The 22,266-nt window shown below is 38.2% G+C and overlaps 1 protein-coding gene across 6 annotated transcripts in view; it reads right to left on the bottom strand.

The window, feature by feature from the left end:
- The window catches only part of KCNQ1 (potassium voltage-gated channel subfamily Q member 1), a 329,508-nt gene that overhangs the window by 88,697 nt on the left and 218,545 nt on the right, over positions 1-22,266 (bottom strand). For 5 of the 6 annotated variants that reach the window (XM_068193958.1, XM_068193957.1, XM_068193959.1 and 2 more), the window contains 4 exons: positions 20,722-20,797; positions 14,026-14,120; positions 13,318-13,364; positions 12,440-12,501 (listed from right to left, as the gene is read on the bottom strand). In XM_068193958.1, the coding sequence (XP_068050059.1) occupies positions 12,440-12,501; positions 13,318-13,364; positions 14,026-14,120; positions 20,722-20,797 (280 nt within the window). Of the gene's footprint in view, positions 1-2,427; positions 2,521-12,439; positions 12,502-13,317; positions 13,365-14,025; positions 14,121-20,721; positions 20,798-22,266 lie in introns of those variants that run through there. The other variant, XM_068193961.1, reaches the window with a different exon arrangement.

The following is a 22,266-nucleotide window of genomic DNA, read 5'->3' as shown; positions in this document are numbered from 1 at the left end:
TTAAAATATTCACTTTTATTGTGAATTAATAATAGACTTCAAGAATATTTTATCAGAAGGGATCTCAATCCCTGTCTTTTCCAAGGTTAGCAATAGCTTCCTCCAGAAGAAACAGTGATCAAAATATCACAGAAAATGTTTAAAATAGTACTGTATATGTAGAGATTATATTCTTCTGGACTTACATTTAACCCAATTTACCTGTAATAACTCATATTGGTAAGTGGTTTCCTTTCCCCCCTGCCCTCATTACAATCACACTATGAAAATGAATGAATCCACATCTTTCTACAATGGTTTCTGAAGTTCTCTACTTTTTTTGGAGTTCTCCTAGCTATCTACTAGTAATTTATATAGCATAGAAAATACCTGTTTCATTATTGCTGTATTTACATTGTTTTTATTTTATGTTTAAAAGTCTAGGAATCTATAACACAAAAATCTTCTGCGTTACTGTTTCACTGTTTGTCATCAATAACATCCAAAATCCCAGCACAATTGGAAATCAGAATAGTCCCATCCACACACATGTAAAGGCTGGTGCTCTGAGAGCTTTCAGCCTACATGAGCATCCCAGGTTTTACTCAGGAGCTGGATATGAGATGTTTGAAGGTGTTTTTTTAAGGTTACAATACAGGTCAAAGCTTGGGGGGAAACACAGGGCAGCTGGAGAGAAAAATTAACTTGAATTATTATCAAGTGAGAGTTGGATTAATTCCATTACATTATGATGATTCTGCACTGCAAAGAGGCCATAGATCCTAAAGACTTCAACTCCCTGAGTGCATCTCTGTGTCTCTGAAGACAGAACAATTCATTTTTTCTGAAGGTTGTCTGCTGTGCTTATGAAGTTAACCCTTATTTGCTTCACAGTTATTAATCAGCACAAGACTCTCAGGAAGGGTGTGTGGAGGGTACAGATGAGGAATTTCATGCATCAAAATCTACATCAGTTGTTTTTAGGACTTTGTTTCACAGTATAGTATACACTCCTCTAACATGGCTCTTCAAATAATATAAATGTAGCAGTCACTGATAGATGTAATGATTTTGCTTGTGTCCTAATTTAATTATACCTTCAGAAATTATACACAGAAATACTGACCTGCTAAAGGTTGCAGCTTTCCTACTCTTATCTCACAGTCCTTCCACTGGCAGTGGAAAAAAAGGAGCCATCAAAATGACTGAAGCACTGCACTTGGTCTTTTTTTTTTAAGCAGCCACCTCAGGACTGACTAGGGACAAAACTGGAGAAAAAAGGAAATAATTTCTTTGGTCTTAGACAAGAGACTATGCAGCAGTCTGGGCTCTCTTCATTTACCACAACTACTCATGACCAAAAAAACCCATTCCAAACCACCAGCAAAAGTAGGTCTCATTTTGTTTCAGGACTGGTGTGATATTCTTTAACTGATTTTTCACTGAAATTGAAAAAGTGCACAGAAAACAAAATGAAGGTGACCTTGTTTATAGGAATCACTGTCCTTTTCATTCTCAAGTGTAACACCACTAACTGATAATCCTCCTCCTCCTCCCCTTTCTGTAATCAAAGGAAATTTCTTTCCACTGGCTTTTTTTCTAGCTGCCATGAGATTCATAAATTCCTCTGCACAGAGATTTCAGAAGGCTTGGATTCAAAACTAGCTTTGTCAACTGCTGTCTTGAAGCAGCTTTAGAATGACCCATTCACTGTGAGCACTGTGTCCAGCCAGCTGTAGTCAAAACTCTGCTGCAGGGACAGCAGGACCAGCACTGTCCACGCTAAGTCCAGACACAGCTGCATGCTTGCAGAGCATCACACCCACACCAATAAACCACGTGTGGATGCAGTGTCACCCAAATGCTGCTTGATGGATGCCCAGGCCCAGGCCAATGTGCCTGCAGGGCACTGTGTTAGCAAAAATAATATGAACTCTAGGCTTCTGCAGAAACTACAGCTCTTTTGCATAAGGAAACAGGCATTGTGTTCCTCCCCACCCACTTCTGATACCAAAATTCTGCTGAGAGATTATGGTAATTATTATCTTTTGGGACTGGCTGGTTGACCTCAACGTTTGGCCAAAATTCCTTTCTGTAACATGGAGCAAATACAGAGGAAGAGGATCTGTGATTATGGCTCATACAGCCTCTTCTTGAGAAGAAGCAAAACCTCCCCTTGACCATTTCCTTTCTAAGGTGTTCTGCTGCAAAACTCCTCTGGTTGAAGCTCTCCAGAAACTTGGGATAGAAGCAGCATTAAGGCTTCCTTCAGTACATTGACAACCACAGCATGTACTCACAGACACTGGTGGCACAACTGGAAAGCTTCCAGAAAACTTCAGCTATGATGAAGCAAGGACCCCATCTCCATTCAAGCTGACATTTTGAATATATTTTACTCCTAGGGTTTTTGTTTTGATTGCCTCATTTGGCAGGATTGTCCTACAGGATGGTTGAGTCAAGTCAGATGTCTCCGTTGCCAGCATTAACTGGAGCAGCAAAACTGATATTTACACATCCCTCTACCCCAGGACAGATAAGCTATGACAACCAGAGACAAAGAACTGGCAAAAGAATCTGCCCTAACTGCAAATGAACAGGAGGAAAATCATACACGAGTGGTGGCTGCATCATGAAATGATAATAAAGAAAAAGGATGGCCCAGGCAGGGCAAAGAGCCAAAGCACACTGGGATTGGCAGACATGTACAAACACAGACAGAGATGTAGATGTAACTCCTATTGTCAACATATATTTTTATAGGGATAATTTTAGAATACTTAACAAGGCTGTACACATTTTCAGTTTGGAAACACAATCTATTTGTTCACTCTTTTTCTATGACTGGACAAAGGGCAGTATTTATTAGGTGAAGTGTCTGACAAAGCCTTTAGTGCTGTTAATCACACCAGTTTCCTTGATATATTAAGGCTATTAGGACTTAACTAGATAAAGATGCACATGTTACTAAGTGAATCACCTTCTATCTGTCTAATGGAAACCAAGTGTTGATTTAAGTGGAGTCATCTGTTTAAAGAAGAGAGAGAAAGAAATTGAAATAAACCCAAGATTAACAAATGTCACAGAAGGGTCAATGGCGAGCAGTGTTGGATCCAAGGCTTTTAAAATAGAAACATACATGAATATTTGAACTTACTAGAATATTGCTCTCTGCTTGACTGTGAAAATACAGCATTTAATATAATTTGTTTAGCTTTCAAAACTACATGCATAACTATCTATATGTATGACAGTTTCTGTGTCATTTAAGCATGCTCAGTCCTCTCCATCCCTAGGTTCCCGGGCTACAAAATGATGTTAGTAGATTAATTTCTAGATAATTTAAAATGCACTGTCCAAAATAGTCCCAGTACATTTATATTGGCTGGGTTGGTGTGGTTTATGTGTTTATATATGCTGTTCTCAAGTACTGGATGGTTTTAGTATTAATGGGATATGATTATGTCGAACCCTGCACTGGCCAATATAACTATTCAAAACCAGAGGGGCGTTTAAACACAACAACAAAAAGGAATGCTGATTTGTGGTTAAGTCCCAGACATGGCTTAAGTTGAATTCCTGACTGTGCCACAGATGCCACTGTGATACCTCAGGCAAGTCACTTCCTGCACCTTAGCTGTAAAGGAGGGAAACAATATTTTTCTTTCTCCCTTCCCTTCTTTATTTTGTGTGCTTAACCTGTCAGAGCAGGAGTTTTCATGCCATGATGGAAACAACAAAGCTGCCACAGAGGTCCATCCAAAGGGAGGCAGCTGATCAGAGTGTTACACCCACGGCATACAAGGTCAATCACACTGTGCCAGCTGGAGCTGGTGGATGGAACCATTAAGTGGAGCATCACTTAGTTTGGGACAGAAAAGGAGCCTTTGACATGGATTCACAGCCCTGTGCTAACTGCTGAAACAGTGGGATATTAAAAAACATGCAAACTGTTGTTGTAATCAACAACAGTGGGTAGGACACAAGAACAGAGGTGGATTTGAGGAAACTATATTTGTCCTCTTGGTTGCCTGAGCTCTAGGAATGTTAGGTATATTTTGAACCATGTGCTCATATTCTACTTTCAATGACTGCCTATTTTCCTTATCTTCCCTCTGACTCCCCTAGTCCTAAGTAGGAGTCAGACAGCAAAGGCTTCCTCTCCTATTTCTCTTCCTGGACCAGTTTTGGTTTGCAATTTTTAGCTGAGGGTGAGGAGGGGTGGGGGGAACAGGAGGAGCAGATAGGGTGTCAGAAGGTATGGACATTGTGTAAGAAAGGGAGTATACCTCCCTTTTCTCTGAATCTTTTCCAAGAGTTGAATAGATTCCAGCCCTGAAAAGACTGCAGCCTGAATAGAGTCCTTTCAGCCCCATCCACTTTCCCTCCCTGATATTCAACTGAAAATGAAAATAAAGTATTTTAATTTCAGCAAGATGACTCCAAAAACAGATCTTTGACAAGGAACAATTTCAACTTTGATGCATCTAATTTCAGTAAAGGTTCATCCTAGTGCATCAAACCCTAAATTTGCCATTTATGTTGGACTGTTTTTGGTTGCTCATCTGCAACACACATACCCCCCAGAAAAAGCAGAGATGATCTTACGGTCATTTTTTTTTTTCCTTTAACCTACAAGAAAGACAAATAAAAGTTGTCTGTGTAGCATGCTGTGCACACGTGTTGTTCACTTAAATGCCTGTCCTCTAATCAGCTCTACAGGGTAGTCCATACAACTGTTCCACATTCTCCCTTGGCATATGCACCAGGCGTTTCCATTCCACATCAAATGTAAACACTCTCTGCACAAGAATGATGGAGGCTAAGTTTCAAATCTTGCTTGGGTTTATCTCTGAATGCCAGACAAAACAGGCTTTATGAGGTTTGATAAAAGATCGAGTCATCCCCATTTGCAGACCTTACATCCACTTGCATACCTACTCAAATATAAACACCACCAGGAGAATCCCAAACCAGCAACTAATCTGAAGATTGTTTAAAAGATTATTAACTGGCAAGACATTATTTAATTCCTCCAATTTCCCCCCCCCCCCCCAAATTCCTAGATTTTATAGGATAGCATGTTAGCTAAAATTCCTCAGGGATTTCTACTCTTAATAAGCAAGCAGACATATGTGGGGATCATAAGCACACAGCCACTGCCAGTGTTAAGAATTATATATATATATATATATATATATACACACACACACACACACGTAACTCTTTGAATTTGTAAAGGTTTACACTCTGTCCTCAACATTATGCTTCCCAACTGCTGTCTGCATCCAGAAGTGCTAGAACTTTGTAGTAAAATCTATCAAAACTCATTTAAACAGGAATTATTCTCTTTAGGAGTATTTTTTTGCCTTTTTACTCTTCATAAAATCTGCAGAGAAGTATCACAGACAACTCATGCAAATGAGACACCAGAGCTTAATTAGTCATTGCTTTTGAGTAGTAGCATAGCCTGTGTGCTAGCTTGAACTACCTTCAGCCATTCTTCTTGAGAATAAAGATAATATTTTGTATCGCTTAATTTCATTTTTCAGTGCTGAGGAAGTGTACACTCTCATTTCCAGCAAATAAGCTGATAATGTGCAGTACTCTCACTATCTGCAGCTATTTATGCTCAATACTAGATTTATTCTTTTTTTTGTATAATCAGATTTACTCTGATCCAAGAGCTGATGCTTTAGAAACAGACCACAAAACACCACAAGGGCTTGTAACACTGCTCTGCAGGTGAGGTAACTGTACCTAAGCTACTACACCTAGAAACTCTTCTACAGGTTATGGGTAGCACTTAACATAGTTTATACTAAACCATTTCAAAATTTATGCAAAAATAGACTGGTGTGAATTTGTGCAGCGATAGGATCTAATGATCTTCAAAGAGATAAAATTGGTGCTAACAAATGGATGCAGGTGAAGGCCACTCCAAAGACCTTGAGGTCTTCTAAGTATGGCTCTGCCAACCCTCCCAGGATCAGGATGCTGCTTAGACAGCCTTTGTAAACAGATCAGATCCAAGGCACAGCACAGCAATGTTCCATGAGGCTGTGTGGGTGACCAAATCCAGCAGCAAGCAGCTGTGTATAAAATACTAGGATAAAAAGGGTATCTTGAACAAATTTCTCTGCCCCAGTCTTGTCTCTAGCAGAGTCTTAAAAATAAAAGCATAAAAAAGTAGTACATATGCATAAAATCATGGTTTTCCTTTTTTTTTTTTTAACCAACTCATCATCCCAACTACAGTTTAAAGTACTCACTAAACTGGAGTTTACATACAGACATCCTGTTTAATAATCCTCAAGTGAGTCTTTCTCCATGGCTTCGCCTAATCTCTCAGTTTGTTTCTATTCTAGCCACTGAAGCTCCTGGCACCAGTGAATACAGCAAGCAATTATTTTTTTGTTTTAATTTTTTACCATATAAAAACTTAATTTTTTGCCATGCCCGATAATTTTATTTTACTGTAGCTGGCAAGATGGGAAGTATAGGACACTGGACACAGAAATCTGTAGTTTCTCACTGTTTACCTACTGAAATATTATCAGATTGGTAAGAGAAAAGCTATTAAAACTGTAAGGCTGCCTAATGACCCAGACTGTTGAAGGATGTGCTTAGTTGTAGTCCAATTTACAGAAAATGGGCATCCTCCATCAGAAAGTTCAGCACGGAAATTGCTTCCGTATGCTTGTACTTCAGCATCTGGAAAAAGACTAAGGATTAAATTAATAGGGGTACTTAATCTTCCATATGCTCCATATTCCTCCACATCCTCCAGGTTATTACTTCTGCATTATTGCAAGAACTACGTACAAGATGAGTAACTGCTTGGTGATGTTCATTTTGATTTTTATTTTCATGTATCTTTTAAAACTTCCAGCCAAACCTACAGCTTTTAGTTCCATTTCTCAGTATTGGGAAAGCAAATCCCCACACATCTATTGCAGAAGCTGACTATATTTTATACTAGAAATGTCTAGTGCATGTTCAGCCTGCAAAGTGCTGAATATTTCCATGCCAGACACTTTCTGAAGCCATCTCTCCAAGTGCTGCTTTTAACCTTGCCTTCCAGCACTGGCCAGAAAGTTGGGTTGTTTGTCAGTCTTTTGCCATCAATATCTATTAAATTAAATTCAATTAATTCATTACTATCCAATTAAAAAAAAAAAAAAAAGGCAAAAATGTGCAACAAGGGCGACATGAGTCAAGGGCTTTTTTTATGTTTGCACTAATTGCTCTGCTACCCTAGGAAGCATGGTAACTATTCCCAGGCTACAGAATGAAATTAAAAATAGAGGAAAAACCCACCAAGATTTGATCCTCTGTTAGATAATGTAGTTGTGTCATATGAAACTGAAAAACTGGCTGCACATGAAGAATTATTTTAGGTGAACAAGCTGTCAACATGAAACTTGGCATTTTTGAACTCAGGATGATGTAGATGGTATAATACTTTTCTAAGTAAAAGGTTAAACCATCTAATGTGTGCTCATTGGGTTGTAAGTATGGAGCATCAAATAATGAGACATAAATAATTACAGATCTATATTTTCATTTATGATAGAAATGCTGTCATGAAAGTAACATATCCATGGTGCTGAGAAAAACTATGTCACAACAACCAAAATAAGTCGTCCTCTCAAAGGTATACAACTTTAATAAAGCTTAATGCTTCTGCCTATCGTGATGAGGGAAAACTAAACTGTTGGCTCCTCAGGTCAAAGGAATGACCTATCACCTTTAAATGGTCTCTGCAGCATGTCCTAAACTTTTCTGCATTGAATGCGCTAAGAGTTCATTACTAGAAATGGCATCATTAGAATCTGCCTTATGATACACCAAAAAAGTGGATTTATTCACATTACAGTAAGATTCCTCTGCAATGTATAACTCAAGTTCACATATTTTTAAGCAAATCAACAAGATAAATAAATCAGATATGAAACCTTTTGCAATGGGGAACTGTTAGTTGATTAGAAAGCAAGAGTGGAAAAGAGCAAGAATGAAGTCAGAAACTGGACCTAGACTTGTCAATGGTCATTCAGGTCTTTGGAGCTGCCTTCAACATGGTCCCAGTCAAGCTGGTTTCTAACACAGGTATGGATAAAATCAATACTCCACTGAAACAATCACAGAAAATTATTTAGCTAGAAGAAAATGTCATACCACGTACATAAATGTTGTAAGATACGGTGTTCATCACTTTTTGAAAGCCAGCTCAAACAAGCCTTTGCACTTATTACTCTTTAAAAGTTACATAGTCAGCACTCACTGCAAAAAAGCTATCAAATATTTATTATATCCTTACAATTTTACTGACCTCTGTATGTTTAGCAATCACAGACATGGTAGATGGAAGACAGAAAACCAAATCAGCATAACTACAACTCAAAAGGCCTGTGAGAAATACACTGCCTTCCAGCTTTGGTTTCCAAGATCAGTTCAGATTTCCACTAGTCAACTCAACAAGCACAGCAGCACCTATTTTAGGGTAGATGTTTTCATGTGATAGATGTGTTTTTAATTGATTTTAAAAGTGGTGCTATCTGCTTTCCACGTAAATCTGAAAAAATGCAGTGATGTCTATGTTGCTCTTTGGATTAGTACTGGTTAGGACATAAGGGTTCACCTTCTCAGCTAGAAGCATGCAAAATGAGTAAAAGCTTGGAATTAATACCGTCTTACAGAACTGTTTGAGTCACATTAAAATGTGTCACATGTCTCACTACCACATATCTCCTGTACAAACAGAAATCTCCATTTAAATCTCTACAATGCAAAGTTTTGCAACAGATAACACAACTCCTAATGTTTCATGCAACTGAAAAAGACTATTACAAGATTTTAATTATGGCCTTGGCAATCCTGACATTAATATTGTACTTAGTGTCAGATACAGGAACAATTCTGAGTATATAAGAAGGGATGCCCAGAAAACTGCTTTGGGTTGCTAGAAACATTCTTGAAAGGCAAAGTGTTAAGGGTTCAAATCATTGCAGAAGATTAAGTTCTATTTTCAAAACAACAGAAAGAGAGGATAATGTCTACTGCTCAGAATGGTTTTAAAATTTTTTGTGAATCTGGGTTGTGTTATTCTACTCTGAGAGGTCCACAGGCAGGACCTACAGACATCTGGGGCAGTCTGGTTTGCAAGGACAACAGGAAGAGTCCAGGGACTGGCCACTTTTAGCCTTCACTGCATATTCTAGATGATTGTGTGCAGTGCCCATATTTAAGACTGAATTTCCTTAGGGCAGCCAAAGCAGCGAGCCTGACTGCTCACCTGAGAAGTGCAAACTGTGCCTGTTACAGTTAAATTAATAGTTGGCAAAAAGCTGAAAAAGAACAGATTAATGTGAAAATTAAAAAGCTAGCACTGCAGTCATTTATAGCCAAGCTAAAATTAGTGCAGTGAAAGGAAAATAGGAGCTGCAGAACACAGAATTTCCCAAGTGTACTGTGGGCTTGCTCGTGGCTGGAGCTGCTGGGCACACCCAGAATTAAGCCCCTGGCAGGCAGCGCTTGCAGCATGAGGATGAAGAGTGCTGTGTGAGAAGGAAGGGCACTGTGCACACACAGCTGGTCCCATCTGGAAAAACTGTTTTTGATTTTGAGCTTGGTAGCAAGCCAGCTGTGGCCAGGTTCCTTGAGGGTAGGCTGAATAGTCACTCACAGATGTTTCAAGGATGAAAAGAGAAGGCTGGTCACCACAAATAAATTGATTTGCTGCTGTAATCCTGCTCAACCACATTCCCTGAGGTATCTACACGCACACTCTGGGGCCACTGGCCCTTGGCAGGGGGTGTGAGCCCTGCTGGGTGCTGCACTCCTGCTGGTACATTCCCACTGGACGACAGCTGATCAGGCAGTGGGCAGCCCCCTGCACCCAGCACAGCAGCACACCTTTAGGAGAGCACACCCCCAGCTTTGTAAGCAACAGAGAACAATGGCAAAGTCAAAATTCACCTTGACTTCACATTCACAAAACCACCTTTTCAGGGTCTTGCCAAAATTACAGCACTCAGCAGGAAGGAATCTGCAGGAAGGTTCTTGCAAGTGTGATTCATCCCTTTGGTTTTTGCACATTAGGAAACAATCTTTAGGTTCAGGATCACAAACTGCATATATCACAAGGTTAAAGTTTCAGTGCATGAGAAATTCTCTCCCTTAAATGAGCATACTCCTAAATTTACAGAAGAAAACACAACATTTTGCTGATGTCAATACTTGAAAATTCAAATTTTTGCCATAAAGGATCATAATTCTTGTCAATACACTGCTGCTTAAGCTTTTTATTTTAAAAGGTCCCTTTTAGGTGCTATCCCCTCTGTACTGCTAGCTGTACATAGCCCTCCTCTGACTTACAGGAGATTTTTCAAATGCACAAGAGGTGTTTAGATGCTGACACTAACCTGCAGCACTGAAAATATCTCCTCCTGAAGTCCAAGACTGAAAATTAATTCCCAAACCAAATGGGATGAAACTGTTTAAAATATTTTGTCACCTTAAAAACCACCTGATATCCTTAATAGAGTGTTCAGCTCAGGAAGGATTTAACTGTATGTTGAAAGCATACCAAGCACCATGTACTTTATGGGAAAGAGAGGGCCAATCTCTGAGAGCAAAAATACCAAAAAATTAGCTTTGGCCACCATCTACAGCTGCAGCAAAAATATGATTCTAGCATTGCCAGTGTGTTTTTATGTTAACCACTGTTTGCTGAGTCCAACTGAAATTCTCTATTTTTAGCCTTTCAGCTACTTTCAGATAAAATTCCTGCTGATAGGACTAGCTGGATAGGGCAGATAACATACAACTCTGAAACCACAGATGACCTCATGCAACTGCAAAGAAAGAAGGGTCTGTTACTTAAAACAAGGCTAAAATTTAACCCAGCTATACTAAAATTATACAGGGTGTGTTTTACAGTCCCATTACAAGACATAAAAACCCAGTCACTATAAATTCACGGTGTACTTATTTGTAAGGATGTAAAAAAGAGTAATTAATAACCCCCAAACAGCTTATCTCTGAGGCAGTACAACATCAAGGCTTTCCCAGGCTCACTAGAGATTTTACAAATAGCACTGAGAATCTGCTTGAGCTGCCATTTGAGAATTATTTGTCCACACTGAAAAGTCATTGCTCTTTGTCACAAGTCACAAGACATTTCTTAATGTTCCACACTTTTAGTTGACATTATGGAGAGAAAATAAATAAATGTAATCCAAACTTTCTGGAAAGGGCTTCCATGTGTAAGAACAAGTATTAACCACAGATGTGAGGGAGCACTGCACAGTGATTCTTTTTTGTGCTAAATGCGCTCTACCTTCCTCTCTTCTAGTTCACTCTTCCCCTGCGTCCCCCCATATACGAAAATAAATCAGTTTCCTTTAAAACACCATTATTTTCAGGAGAGTGAAGTGCAGTTCTGAGTACTGTCATTCAAGTTTATTAAAGTAATTCAGGAGAAATGTGTAAGAAACAGGCATGTCACAAGTGAATCAATGCAGATCAGGGTGATGGTTTCTAGTCCTTGGGATGTATTGCTCACACCTCTTTTAGTTTGCAGAATATTTGCTCGATATTTTTTCAGAACAAAACCTTTATGAGGTTACCACACATTTCCAGTAGTGTAAGAAACACTCTGAAAATTCTTTTCCTCAGGAAAAAGTTTCAGTCTTAATAACTAATGAACAGGTCAGATACATGAGTGAAATAACTCTAAAGTAAAGGAATGCTTTCACTACCTCACCAAATCACTCTAAGAGACCAATAAAAGATTCAAACTATTATTCTTAACTCTTCCTTTCTTTCCTAAATACCAGCATAGGCAAACCTGAATTTTTTAACAATGACACCTCTACCATGACAATGAACCTCTCTATTTTCTCAAGCACAGCCAGCATTGAAATAAAGGCTTACAAAGGACTTAACTGTTAATTTGTGATTATAGAACAAGTCTGATTTTTTTGGATTCATGTCACTTGGAAGGAGAAACTCCACTTATCATAAGGAATGAAAACCAGGACGGAACAAGGTTTGCTACTTCGCTCTCTAAGGAATTGTAGGTGCACTTATGTAAACAACAGAGCGAAGATCAAAGGCAAATCTTAGGGACCATAATATACTGAGTTATTAAAGGAACAGAGCCTTTTATCTATTGTGGAGGAAGGAAGTAAAGCATTGAGACATATGTAATATATGCAATAAAAAAAAACCCAAGTGAGTCCCAAAAGTGACTGAAATCAATTAAATTCTGGGGTTTTTTTCTTACTCTGTTAAAGTGATGAGAACCAAAAATGCAATCTGTGACAAAAATTAGACTCCTGGAAAAGCCAGGCATTCAACACTATTTTAAGGTGAGTTTTCCTTCACATCCCATGAAACAAGCACTGTTCAATCACAAACCATGTCCTCATTCACTGCCAGTTCAACTGAGCCTTACCTTGTCCTCCACTCTGTTCAGCCTGGCACCAATCGTGTTATTTCCTCGATCTTTGCTTTTCTCTGTGGAACAAGAAACACTTTCAAATTAATATACGGTGGTATAACAAAATAGCAGCAAACCACAACAGGGTGTGTTTAACTAGCCCACCAACACCGTGTAACTGAACACCCTTACCAGGCTGATAGATCCATTCCTTAAAAGTAGTTTTCTGTTTCTTTTTATAGCATTGGCCCATGCCAGGGTTTTTAATAGCCCTGAGTTTAAGGCATTTTTAATCTTAGTTTTATGCTTTAACCACAGAGAGCAAAAATGCTCCCAATTTAGTTAATGTTTTAATTGCCACTTAGAAACAATCTGCCACTATGCAAAGGACTCTACAGCCAACTTGAATAACACATTTGGTAACATTTTATTGTTTTTTCCCCACTATAAACTATACAGAAAGATGAGTTTTCAAATGACATAAACAGAGAGTCTCCATTAGCCAGACTTGTCACAAACAAATGTCGTCTTTTGTGCTTCTTTGCCAGTGTCTTTTCAAAGCTATCAAAGATCAATGTGAATATTACAAATTTCACAGGAATTCTGTAATTTTAGCACACCAATTTATTGAATATATGGTGAGTCTCAGAAAGACTAGAGCCAACATTTTGAATACTTCAGTGAAAGTAGGTTCTTTAAGAATCTAAATAAGAACAACCCTAATTTAAAAGTGTTGATGACTAAATATAATTACCAATGCTTTATATTCAGAGCACAACCAGTTGTCATGGTTTAGAAATTTGGCAATAAAATGAAAAGTACTTGAGCAAGTATTTTCCATTAATTATATCTTCATCAGATTAATTTTAGACACATCCTTTGTATTGACTTACCTGAGACAGAGATAAAAAGAGATGGCTTTCCTATGGACTGGTCCAGCCTATAAAAAAAAAAGAAACATTTTTGGTTTTTATCAGTCTGAACCAGCATCTTCACTCTTTCTAGCTGGAACAGGGAGGCCTCTTCACAAACAAGCAAAGTGAAGTTCAAATAATTTTGGTTTGTCCTGTGAGCGAAGCAGTTGCTTTATATTAAGAGTAGCTTGAAATAAAAAAAGAAGTACCAAAATGGGATTTGACTTAGATTGCTCTACAGCTTTTTTAGCCACTGTAAAGTTCTACCATGCCCATATGCTCAGCATTAATTTGTCTTTTCCTTGTTCTTCTGCAGCTTTCTTTTTGCATCTGTTACCTCTTAGTTGGCTCTTATGTGCAATTCTACCGAGCAGGTAACAATATTGCACTCTCCAGGTGTAGAACAGCCCCTATCATATAAGGATTGCAGTCTACAGTCACAGATAGCAGGGACTGAGGTAATACACCTAAGTCCCAATCATCAGATTTTTAAGCTTTTTGCCTTTTCCTCCCTGTGTGAAATCTTTATGCAAATGCCATTTTATATTCCCTAATTTTGCACAGTCCTGCCAATATGGCATCTTTAACCCTGGCAGTTTTTTACCCCTGGGCCCCGATCACTGCCTAATTTACAAACATCCTCCTGCTGCTGTTTATGGGTACCAAGAGGGGGCTTCATTCACATACCTCCTCTGCAGCTCCTTGATTCGCACCATCAGGTTGAGGTGGCCCTGAGAGTACTGCTCAATAACGTCTCGGACATCGTAGGGCTTTCTGGCTTGCTGTAAAAATAGAGACAAAAAACATGCCCTTAAGTCAGAAGGATGGAGGAATGGTCTGTAGCAATCTAGGTGTTTTTTAAGAATAAATAGGTTCTTTTAGCACTGTGTAAATATATGAGTTATTTTGATTGTTGCCATGATCACACATTTTTGGTGGAATAATTCTGACAGTTCTCATTTCATCCACCTTTTTGTTACTGCAGGTCTGTATGCCTTCCAAGAGATAATCCACCGAACTGGAGCTCAAAAGAACATGGAGCATAAAGAAGTTTATCTGGCACTTTGTTCGGAAGCCTGTGTACACTTTAGTTCCTTCTGGAAATAAGGTTCATACTCCTTGGCCACTGAAAAATAAAGAGGTCTTGCACATGCAGAAACCCTTATTCTCAGTCAGCAGCTGGGGCTCACAGTTCAGGTCTCACCATGGGAAGTTAAAACACAGTCCTAGAGGAAGGTGCATGACTGATTTCCTCTTCCAGAAAGACTGGCTGAGCTTTCAAAACTGTTGGGAAACACTTGTGCAAGAAATGCCCCAAGTCTGTAATTTGCACCTCATACATGGGAAAAACTTCATCTGACCTATTATTCATAAAACAACTTCTGTGTAGCATAGAGGCAATAGTATCAAGATAAATGCAATAATATCTACCTGTAAGACACCAAGACTAACTGGAAAGCAAGTGAATGAACATGTTGAAGGGTAGCAACAAATTAAAGGTATCTTAATCCTACATCTAAAATCTAGAGTCCAATCAGCGCCGGAACTGGTGTTCCCAGCACAGAAAAAACATGGACCTGTTAGAACAAGTCCAAAGGAGGCCACAAAGGTAATCACAGGGCTGGAGCACCTCTGCTATATACAGGGTGAGAGAGTTGTGTTGTTCAACCTAAAGAAGAGAAGGCTCCAGGGACACCTCATTGAAGCCTTTCAGTATTTAAAGGGGGCTTTTAAAAAAGATGGGGACAGGTATTTGTAAGGGCCTGTAGTGATAGGACAAGGGGGAAATGGCTTCAAGCTGAAAGAGGGCAGGTTTAGATTAGCTATTAGGAAGAAATTCTTAAGTGTGAGGGTGGTGAGACACTTAAATGGGCTGTCCAGAGAAGTTTTGGATGCCTTGTCCCTGGAAACATTCAAGGTCAAGTTGGGAGGGACCCTGAGAAACCTGATTGGGTGAAGATGTCCTTGCTCATAGCAGAGGGTTTGCACTAGATGACCTTTGAAGGTCCTTCCCAACCCAAATTATTCTGTGATTTCTGACTCAATCGTTATGCTGCTTATAGAAACTGCAGTTAATTTTCAAAGTTTTGTAAAAACCTTGGTAACACTGAGTTACAACTTCTCATTTCTTGCATCGTTTGAGAACAAGGACAAGAGTTTTCAGTGGTAGCTTCTAAGATACCAAAATTTCCATCCCTTTTGAAGTATTTTGTCACCTGTACTTCAAAAGCTGATGTCTCTGCTCAGCTTTACCTTATTTCCCAAACTTCAGTATTTCCTCAATTCCATGCCATAAATACTGGTTTTTTTCCTAAGCCAAAGGAAAGTGGGACACCATACAAAAACAAGCTGTCGAGACTGTGGCACCTTCATGCAGTCCCCTGCACCTGCCTGAGAAGCAGCTCCCACATTCCAGGAATGATTCCTTTAGTAACATCACTCCATCAAACAAATTGTATTTCAGTCTCCCAGATTCCCCATGTCAACTGCAAGCCTTGGGTGAATGGGAGATCCTCTCTAGTGGAAGGCTAAGCAGGACTGGGAACTGCTTCAATCTAACCAAGGAGAACAGAAGAATTCCCAAGCATCTCAGCTGCTTACACACACATAAATCATAACTAACATCCACAAAGAAAGAAATATGATTCTGCCATGGCAGAAGCCTGTAAATCTTTCCATGGAATAGCACTGTAAACATGATAATATTAACAAAAAAAAAAAAAAAAAAAAAAAAAAAAAAAAAATTCTTGGATTCTTTTTGTGCTATAAATAAGCAAAAGAGAGATCTGCAAGTTTGAAAACTGCAGGTTCAGAAAAGGTGTTCAGTAAGAACAAAGATGCAGAGCTTTCTCCTGCCATCTTCATACTCTGACAAAGGAGTCTGACATGTAAGTGTAGTGTAAGTATTGTAAGTGTAGTGTAAGTATTGTAAGTGTAGTGTAAGTAGTGTAAGTATTTCCCCACCTGTTTTTCATTTACAGGGCTGTTTCTCTCTCTTTAAAACAAGAATTAAAAACCTGGAGTAAATAAATTATAAGAATGAGGTTAAACTTCTGAGTAAGACTGGGTATTTAAGTCAGTACTGATTTTTCTCTAACTGCTTCATACTGAAAGCTGATCTTCCATAAGAAAATACTCTTGATGTTGACCATATAAAAAACCTGCAGCAGGCAACAGATTAGTATGGAATAGAAGTAGAAGCCTGTCCCACAGCCGTCCTTAACAGCTTCTCTTCCTTACTTTTGGCCCTCTGCTAATTAAGCAAAACTCATGGCAAAACTCTTTTTAAATGCGTTAGATTTCCCCCATCATAAATGGAAGTTTTTAAAAGGCACAAAACCCAATGCCACATATTAAATGTGCACCACTGGTTGTGGCTGTTGTTGCTCCCTAGTAACTGCATGGGCAGGGAGGCAGACCTGGGAAAGGGGAATTTCTGGGAAATGCAGGCAGGTAACATCAAATAAAATGGGCAAAACACTCTGTGAAGCACAGGACACTGAAATACATAGTTTAGTGCAGTCCAGTATGGAAATTAGAAAAGAATACACACACAATTCATATGAATCACATAATATGGTGAACTACAAGACTACAAATGTAAGATTTTTCCTGGGAAATTGTAACTAATCAGGCAACAGTTACATCATTGGTAGAACTGCAACCTGTATTTTTAATTTATGCTATGTATAGAATATTTGCCATGGTAAAAATCATCCCACAAGTTAAAAAGCTATTTTAAAAGGAAATTACTTTACTCAATTGAAAGAATTTACATGGAAAGAAAATTTAAAAGGTTTTCAAAATGAAAATGGGAAATCAGAACAAATTCCTGGTCTCTGTATCTCCGATGGACATCACAGTTGCATCTATATACATTAGTTTTAAGACTTCTAGAAACTTTCATAATCAGAAAACAAAGGTTCTTTACTCATAAATCAAGCTAATGGGATAACTAGTGTGGCGATTTTTTTCTGAAATTCAGTTGTAATATTAGACTGTGACAAAAACATCTGCTTTACAGCAATACATAAAACTCATTTTTGGTAGGTAGGGTGAAGAAAGCCTAGAAAAGCATTAATTTCTAAGTCTGCTTTCCCTATAATCAATAAAATCCTTCCTTAGCTATAAGTCATTAATCTTCACTGATGCACAGGACTTGTGTTGAATGCGATCATTTGTATAGAATTTGAAACAGTTCTGCAGACTTTACAAGAACATAAACACATCCATAAAAAAGGTATTAATTCGTTAAAATATTATGCTGGGTTTGTGGGTTATACATGGCCATCCTCCTAAGGACTATATTTAAACCTTGACTCTAAATACAGCCTAAATTTGTCTTCTTCTTTTTAAAGAGGAAATGATACTTCACAAAGACTTGCTTTTCATGTCCTTTGAAAATCTTTGTATCCCTGTTTAGCTTTTCTTTATTTGTTTTATTTATTTATTTAGTTTTAAACAGGAAGGCTTTGCTTTCTAACTGGCTTTCGTCCTTCTGATCACCCCCTGTTATTAACTGAGCCCTTTAAAAAATATATCTAGTCAAATTTAGGCCTACAGGTGTGTCCTGCAAACAGCTGGTACAGTTTAAGAACCATGCTGGGTTCATGCTGGGACCTATTTTGCAAAATTTTCCTCTTCCTCTCCTTCTTCCTATGCTGTCCTACTAAAAGGTTCAGAGGCATCTCTAAAAAATACTCCTTTAAAGTGCTGGCCTTCCTTAGTGTTCCAGCTAATTTTAAGCATGAATAGCCCAATGAACTTCAGATGAAATTGGGTTGTGGGTTTGTTGTGGGTTTTTTCAACAGTTACAGGAAGAAAATATCTGAATTTTCTTCTTTTTGGAACTCATTTTTTACATAAATTTAAAGCTCAGAAGGAAAACACCTACTAAAAACCAGCTGTACAGACCTCTTAAATGCTGAAAGATACATTTTTAAAATGCATCTTCTGCTTTACCTTATTTTCGGACATTACATTAGTCTGCTTATTAGGAACAGTATAGTCATTACTTGGCACATGCTAGAACAGTTTAATTTCTTATGATTATTTTATGCACATAGAACAGATTTACAACTTTTGATGAAAGAATAATGACAGTGGTTATCGCTTAATTACAGGAGAGATTTTCAAAATCATCTCGTGGCTTGAATTTCAAGGTGACTTGGTGCATCAAGTTACTTGGGTGCTTTGGAAAACTGTACCTTTGGTGTTCTCCAAATTTCTAAGCTTGATCATGACCTTATATTCAGAAATTATGGAGAAGTATCAGATATTCCCCTGCTTTCCTACTGGAGATTCTGCTTCTGAAGAAACAGCAGGATATCACTTGTACACAGGAGTAGAGACCAAAGATCCACCCCGCTTCAGCCAAATGACATTTTTAGTTCTTTAGTAGCAGCTAATACGGATCATTCAGGAAGAAGGAAGACCGCTGAGGAGAGATGGGAGACAGCCCTGTCCAGGGATTTTGTAGATGGCCAGGACTGAGCCTTTTGCAGATGCAAAAGTGAGAGTACAACTGAGAAGCCAGATTAGCAACCGAGATACTGAGCACAAACAAGTTTTAAGTATGAACTGAATAGTCCCATTCTATTCAGTCAAATGCTTTTTCAGCTTCTATCAATTCATCTGCCGCAGGGGAGTTTCGTTCATTTGCCAGGTGGATAATGTTGCACACAGTGTTCAGACATTTTCAAAATCTGTTTCTGACAAATACCACTTGGGAGGTAGATCTACAACGTATGGATTTCTAGTTACTAAGCAGTTTAGTTAATACCATGGCAAATATTTTATGATCTAAATTTATAAGAGCAGTGATTCAGTGATTACCATTGAGCAAAGGATCACAATAAAGTTTTAGAATGAAAATAAATTACATTTTAATGGAACTGGCCACACTTAGGCAATTATTCACAGACACGTGACTGGACTGGGCCACATCCCTTGCCCAGTTTCAAGTGCTGACCAGCAAGTGCTAAGAAACTTCTCACCAAAATGATTATAAATATTATCTTCAAGTAGTTGAGACACGGTCCCTTTCTTAACTTCAGTCTAATAATGATAATAAAAGGTGAAATGTGCTAGCAGAAATTTTTGAAAGCCCTCTCTTCAAGAAAACTCTGGACATGGGGCATTTCAGCCTAAATGGTGCTGGTCTGAATACATTATACATAACTAAAGCAATTTTCTGACAAGCTCAGGCAACTTTAGCCATAAAATAGCTCAGGAAATTTAGTGAAAATTAAAATATTATTAAAATATTCAAAGTAGAAATTTGCTAAAGAATTCAGGCAATGCTTCTGATTTTTACCAGGAAATCAGAATTGTGGGATTCTAACAGCAGCAAACTTTGCCTTACAGATAGATATATTGGAATTTTAGTCATCATCATCATCATCTTCATCATCACGATCTTTTTCATCTTAAATTTTGTAGCCTTCAAATTTGAAGGAGAAAATACACTTTCTTTTTGGAGGGTCTAGATTAAAGTTAGGATAGCTTTCTGGTTTATTGGAAACAGAAGTAGCTAGGTCATGTATGAAAATGGATTTAGGCAGTTAACCCCCTGTCATCCTTTGCATTTCCAGTTATGAAGTCTATTCTCTGGAGATTATCCCTTATTAATTAATTATAAGTAAGGTAATATATTTATTACCTATATATACATTCACCTGGTTTAAATCAAGCTGAAGGCAGTTGACATGTGTTTTTACTGGATTAATGAAACAGATTTTTAGAAAGTTTGCAGTCAGAATTTTTTATTTGGACCTGGAAACAAGGTTAATTAGCTACTGTTAAATGCTTATGACATCACAAGAATACAGCAAGTGGAGTGGCACATGGGAAATGTATCAGTGAGGGCCAGAGAAGGAAAGAGAATCAGTATCTCACTAACTGAGAAGAAGGTCTCCTACTGTGCAGAGGGGAGAAAGGAGAAGAAATGAGAAACCTTCCAATACAGTAACAAATTTCCACCTTGGTTTCTTATCAGGACTTCATTATCATTGAGTAAGGGACAGAAACAAGACTGAGGTAGTATTTTAATCTCTAATCCTACTGACTGGGCATGAAAGCAGCACACAGCTCAGAATTAATGGAGACATACGAGAATGTTTGCACTGCCAGAAAGAGACAGCGATAACAGAGGGCTAAGGGTCAAGTCCATTAGCAGAAAATAACATTTTAATTCAGACTGCATCCATAGTTGACTAACCTGCTGCAAAACAACCGCCCTATTGAAGGAGGGAGAGAATAGTGAGTGTAGATCACCATTACTGAAATGAATTGTGTTAGTCTCTCTTAAGTTTCTAAAAGAGACAATGAATCAGGAGAATAAAAGGATTTATTTAGAAAAGGAGCTTTCTATTCACAACTCACCTGGAACTTTTTTTTTGCCACAAAATACTGCATCCTCCGAATCACCTTGATGGCAGCGCGGTGGTGTTCTCGCAGCCTGTGGGAAAAAGGAGGAGGGTGAGGCTGGGAAAGAGCATCTCCATCCAGACAACAAATACAGCAGGCTGCAGAAAACCGTTTCCCAACACTCCTCAATGTGCAGTGTAAGTAGTTGTGATCCAGCCTGGCAGCACAACACACCATTCTGCTGGCTTTCCTCACCTTTCAAGAAGGCTCTGAAAATCCAGGGTTTTAACTGACCCACGCCAGGTTTGCACCCATTCCACAGCTAAAAGAGGTGTTCACATAACCTCTTTCTGTGTCTAAGCAAACCTCCATGTATCCCTCTCAGTTTCATTTCCACAAAAAAAAAAAAATCCCCAAACTCTCAAGTTCCTGCATAACCAGCCATGAGCAGCTTTTATACAGTCACTCCAGTTTTTAGGATTTTTTTGGTTTGTTGTGGTTTTTTGAGGTGTTCGCTCCACAATTTCTATACAACATGTTTCTTCACTTAAATTATTTTTTCCCCAAAGAATTATTTAAATAAAAACCACTTGAAATATCTTGGATTTGTTGACAGCTAAACAATCCAAATAATCTAGTGGTTGCTGAATGTAACATGTACATACATATTTACCCCCAAATGGAACTGTAGCTTAATATAATAAAATAATCTGACAGGTCTTTAAAATTATATGCCCCTCTTTGTGCATATGCATGTGATCTGACAACAGAATAAAAAGAAAATAATTTACTCGTTGTGCTTTTAAATGACAGACTTTCATAGAATCTGACATTTTTCAAACAGTGCCTTAAAACCAACAGTTATTTCAAATTTTTCAAAGCTTGCAAAAATGATGCCTTTTCTTCTTAACATTTAAATATAATATCAAACATTAAGCCAATTATTCAGATTGTTCATTCTATTACTATTACCAAGATGCACTTGAATGGCATTACAGCACCATCTTTATTTCCTTTTTAACTGCATGAACATTTAGAGTTTCTAACTCTCATCCCAAACAGACTTCTAGTGATGGCTTTGGGGAGCAGCTGCAAAAGCAGTGAGGTGTTCCAGATGTTTTATCTTTAAAAACTTATTATTAGTAATACTGATAGAATGGCATATGAGATGTCACCTTGCTGTGCTTTCTCTCTATACTGAACATGACAGCATTCATAATCACTAAGGGATGGAAAAGTCATTCTTAAGTTCTATAAAGGTTTGTGCAAGTTTGGGTCTTTAGAATGTTATAGCATGGCATCACCCAAGCCTCTGCATCTAAATATAACCTGGAATTTTCATGAGTATTCAAGTGTTTCCTCAGGATAGATCTCCCCCAGTAAATTAAAGTTCTGCATGTACAAATGGTGGATGTCTGTGCTCTGAAGAGGTGTAGCTGGAGTGTTCCTCTTCTGAAAACTCACACTTTTTAGTAAGAAAACAGCATTCTGCAAATTCAAAAGCAGAACTAAAAAAAAAAAAGCCATCATTTCCAACTTCTAGCTATTGCCTCTCAGATG

Source organism: Anomalospiza imberbis, chromosome 6 (assembly GCF_031753505.1).
Source record: "Anomalospiza imberbis isolate Cuckoo-Finch-1a 21T00152 chromosome 6, ASM3175350v1, whole genome shotgun sequence".
Classification (NCBI taxonomy): Eukaryota; Metazoa; Chordata; class Aves; order Passeriformes; family Viduidae; genus Anomalospiza; species Anomalospiza imberbis.
Note: the sequence above shows the minus strand (reverse complement) of the source record. Positions and strands in the feature narration are given on the sequence as shown.